The sequence below is a fragment of the Bufo bufo genome, chromosome 6 (genome assembly GCF_905171765.1).
Source record: "Bufo bufo chromosome 6, aBufBuf1.1, whole genome shotgun sequence".
NCBI classification, from domain to species: domain Eukaryota; kingdom Metazoa; phylum Chordata; class Amphibia; order Anura; family Bufonidae; genus Bufo; species Bufo bufo.
Window position 1 is genome coordinate 341,450,839 of NC_053394.1, and position 4,635 is coordinate 341,455,473.

General features: G+C 43.5%; 1 protein-coding gene across 1 annotated transcript; it reads left to right on the forward strand.

Annotated features, from left to right (window-relative positions):
- Positions 1 to 847: 847 nt before the first annotated feature.
- Positions 848 to 1,695, forward strand: LOC121005718. The gene has a single exon (XM_040438486.1). It carries the CDS (start codon positions 874 to 876, stop codon positions 1,693 to 1,695), a length of 822 nt encoding a protein of 273 aa, XP_040294420.1. The 5' UTR covers positions 848 to 873.
- The last annotated feature ends 2,940 nt before the right edge of the window (positions 1,696 to 4,635 follow it).

Consider the following 4,635-nt stretch of genomic DNA (forward strand, 5'->3'; position numbering starts at 1 on the left):
GTTGTTAGTCTTTTGGGGGAGAGAAAAAGCCTTTCTACCAAGACCCCCTCCACACACTTGTGACTGGACCTGCAGAGGGAAGCATACACTACTGATCCACTCTGCTGGGTTTCAGCTCCTTTGGTCCATTGCTGTAGCTCCTAGTGCTGGTTCCTTGTCAACATCCTGTTTGGCTGTGGTGTCCACGAGACCCGCATCAATGACTGGCCACAGTAGTGGTGTCCTCCATGTGTCATGTCATTGAGTCGTGTGATGTTTTGGACAGGTCTCCTCTGCAGAAGCCAAATGACCGGTGTTAAACAGGATGTTGACAGCTGTGGGCCATAACAAGGCATCCATGGTGAGGGATCAAATGAGCCAGAAGCTAGCTGTGGGGAGCTTTTTTTTTTTTTTGGGGGGGGGGGGGGGTTTTATCCCCATTAGTTATCCCCATCCACAGGACGGGGAATAAGTTTCTGGCTGGGGTTAAACTACTGGGTCACCTGCCGATCACTAAAAGGGCCCTGTGTTATTTTAATGGAGTTATGGTCAGGCACTTGGGCTGCTGCTCAATACAACTGTAAGGGACTGTTAAGGATAGCCATGTACAAGCACTTGGCCTTGTCCAGCAGTCCCATAGAAGGCATGTGGCCAGCACCATCATAATCATTCTAGAGGTCTGCCAATGCTTCCTTTCACCTTCTCTTCTTGGCAGGGGCACATGAACCCATTTGTCTCCTTGGAAACATCTATGCTCACATGAAACTTTGAAAACTGCCCCATCAGAAAACACAGGGAAATGGTGATGACATGTGGCTAGCATATATAGAATAATTACTGAAAATCCTCATGCTCTTTCTTGGTTTTCTAGTGGTCTGGTGCTGGAAATAAAAGATGTCTTCTGGCTGGGACAGCAGTGGTGCAAGCCTATTTGTGTCGAATGCCAATCTCACATTGACTGAGATAATGGACACAGGATTTGTTGCAACAGTGAGGGGTAATTCCTCTCCATACCCTACACTCGAGCAGCTGGACCACAGAACAAAGTCTGGTGGATCCCCATTCTTTATCAAAGCATCAGAGGCAACAAGACTGGCAAGTGGAGGAGGGAAGCTATGGCTGGAAGAAATTGGACCAACTGTTTGCAGATCTCCATTAAATCCTGATGGCCCAGTCTTTGAACAGTCGTCAATAACCTCTGAATCTATTAACCAATTTAATAACTCAATTGTAGGTGTCTTCTATGGAGCTAAAGTGTCTACACCATGTAAGAAAGAGGACTTGGAGAACTCTGACCCTCTTGTAGATGTTACCATCTCAAAGCTGCAAGATCCAGAAGTGACTCTCAATGCTGTTGGACAACCGAAATCTGCCTCACCAATGTGGGAAATTTCTGAAATAAACTCTGTACTGGAGGAGCCCACTCCTTCCTTAGATGTGTCAATCTCTGACTTGAGGTTTCCAAATGGGTCTAACGAATCTGAACCTCAAGTTCCTGCTCATTCATCTGCTCCCTTTGCTCAGTGGGTAGGGGTGAAGCACAAAGACATGGGACACTCCTTCCTTCGACCATTCTGCTACCAGCGTCAACTGAGTGCATCTGAGATCCAAATTGGCGGTCTTGCCCCTCCACTCTGCTCTTATCAGATTTCTGCAGTGGCTCCTGATAAACCAGGAGAGTGGCAGCTTGAGGTAAAGGGAATACAGGCGCCCTAAGCTATTGCATATTTTACCTGTCTTGATGTAGGCTTTGTTACATGAATGGTGGATTCAGATGGACTGAATTGTACAATACAGATTAAGACAAATTTAGACTTTTCTATGGACCACAAATTGGTAATGTAACAGTCTGCTGTTGTCCTGGTCATGTGTATTTTCAATGTGTGGATAAATAAAGTAAAACATAACTATTTAAAAATGAGTTGTACACCTTCTCTTCCCAAATGTTATCCCTCTAACTTAACACCCGACTCCTCTTGGTCACTTAGGTGGGGGTCAGGTGACTAATTTGTTTCATCCTTTAACTGAGATGGTAAAATCTGCTAGCTTTTTTGCATGTGTTTTTCCTGTTTGGGTTTTTAGTTGTGAAGTTGCCCTTAAAGGGGTTGTCAAACTGCCTGGACTCAGTGGGGTTCATACTTAATTGTTCCCCACCTCTGGAATCTGGCTGCATCACTCCTCGGCAGGTCCTGGGTCTCTGGGAATGAACATCCTGTTGATGGGTGTTGCCTGACCTCTGCAGCCAAATATTAGCCACGGCAGTGACCGGTCACCCATGTGGTACATCACTGGGTCACATGCAGCATGGGTGACAGAGCACCTGCAGTGGCATGTGACGCATACAAGATGTTGATTCCCAGCCACTCTGAAGAGATGTTTAGTCTTGGGATAGCCACTTAAAAAGTTTTTAACTCCAAGCTGGTAAGTGACATAATGTAATTGGGATTCATAAAGTGGATGTTTCTCATGACATTCAGTGTGAGCTTAAATGGGGTTCCTAAATTTTTACTTGTGCACGTACTGTGGCTTTAACCAAAAATTGCAACTTTGCACCAGAAGACACGGATGGCATCTGTTGCATTCATTCTTTTTCATGCACCTATAAACTATTATGGGTGTGATGGATGGACAAAATGGAGCATGCATCCGTGCTAAAAACATGGACCCACGGACTGTTCTAAAATATGTGGAGGGTGGCCATCGGGTCCCTGTGCTGCTGTGATGGATCTGTGAGATCCAGCCCCCTGGATCTTGCAGGATGTAAGGCCCCTTGCAGACAAGCGTGTCCGGATTAGGTCCAGATGCTTTCCGGCAAACCCGTGCAAGTAGGTACGCAATTGTCAGTTTTGACTGCAATTGGATTCCGTTCAGTTTTTATTGCGTGTGTAATGTGTTTTGCACGCGCGTGATAAACTGACTGGTACCCAGACCCGAACTTCTTCACAGAATTTTGGGTTCAAGGTTGTGTAGATTGTATTTTCCCCTATAACATGGTTATAAGGGAAAATAGCATCCTGAATACAGAATGCATAGTAAAATAAAGCTGGAGGGGTTAAAAAATAAATAAAAAAATTAACGCTCCTTAATCCACTTCGTGCAGCTGGCATCTCTTCTGTCTTCATCTGTGAGGAGAAGGACCTTTGACGTCACTACGTTCATCACATGGTCCATCACCATGGTGATGGATCATGTGATGAGCGTAGTGACATCAAAGGTCCTTTTCCTCACAGATGAAGAGATGCCATCTGCGTGAACAATTGGATTAAGGTGTGTGTGTTTTTTTTTTTGTTTTTTTTTACCCCTCCAGCCCTATTTTACTATGCATTCTGTATTCAGAATGCTACTTTTTCCCTTAACCATGTTACAAGGGAAAATAATAATGATCGGGTCCCCATCCTGATCATCACCTAGCAACCATGCGTGAAAATCGCACCGCATCCGCACTTGCTTGCGATTTTCACGCAACCCCATTCATTTCTATGGGGCCTGTGTTGCGTGAAAATCGCAGCATGCTCCTCTTTGTGCGTTTTTCACGTAACGCACACTTTGGTAATACACTTGCAGCCAATGCATTACAATACAGAAGTATTGTAAAGAGGATCGCACCCTAAAAAGTTGAAGTCCCAGAGTGGGACAAAAAATTAAAGTGAAAAAAGTTACAAAATTAAGTTTTAAGTAAAGCCTTTTCCCAAAATGGTGGGAGGGGGGGGGAGGGGGAGTAGACATATTTGGGTATCGCTGCATCTGTATCGACCGGCTCTATAAAAATATCACATGACCTATCCCCTCAAGGCTTTTTTTTTTTTTTTTTAACCTTACATCAAAAGTATATTACCAAGCGGTCAGTCATATGCACCCCCAAAATAGTACCACTCAAATGTCATCTTGTATCAAAAAAGAGCCCCTACATATGTCATCCAAAAAAAAATGGCTTTCAGAATAGACACTAAAAAAATCTATTAAATGTTTTATCTGAAACTAACCTAAAAAGTTATCATATTTGGTATCGTCACATCTGTAAAAACCTGCTCTATAAAAAAGGCACATGACTACCTGTCAGATGAACTGTCCCAAAACTTAACCTTTCCTCACAAAGTGTAATATAGAACAACCAAAAATCATATGTACCAACAAAACCGCGATCTTATCCTGTAGTTTCCAAAATGGGGTCTGAGTTTCTACTCTAGGGGTGAATCAGGGGGGATTTTAAATGTGACTTGGCAACTTAAAATGATTCCAGTGAAAAGGGCCTTCCAAAAACCATATGGCGTTCCTTTCCCTTTGCGCCCTGCTGTGTGCCCATACAGCAGTTTACGACCACATATGGGATGTTTCTGTAAACTACAGAATCAGGGCAATAAATGTTTGTTTGGCTGTTATTCCTTGCTTTTTGTTACTGTGGGGGGGGGGATTGAAAATCTGCCAAAAAAGTGAAATTTCACTCACCTTTTCCTTTAATTTTTTGTTGAACACCTAAAGGGTTAAGAAAGTTTTGACTACCTAGAGGGGTGTAGTTTCTAAAATGGGGCATTTATGGGTGGTACCACTAAGTGTTTTAACGTTATCACCACATAGTGACACGTCAGATTTGTGAAAAATGGTAGGGTCCTGAAGGGGTTAAACTTGACACAGAGAATGCTGTAAAAATGAATCCCC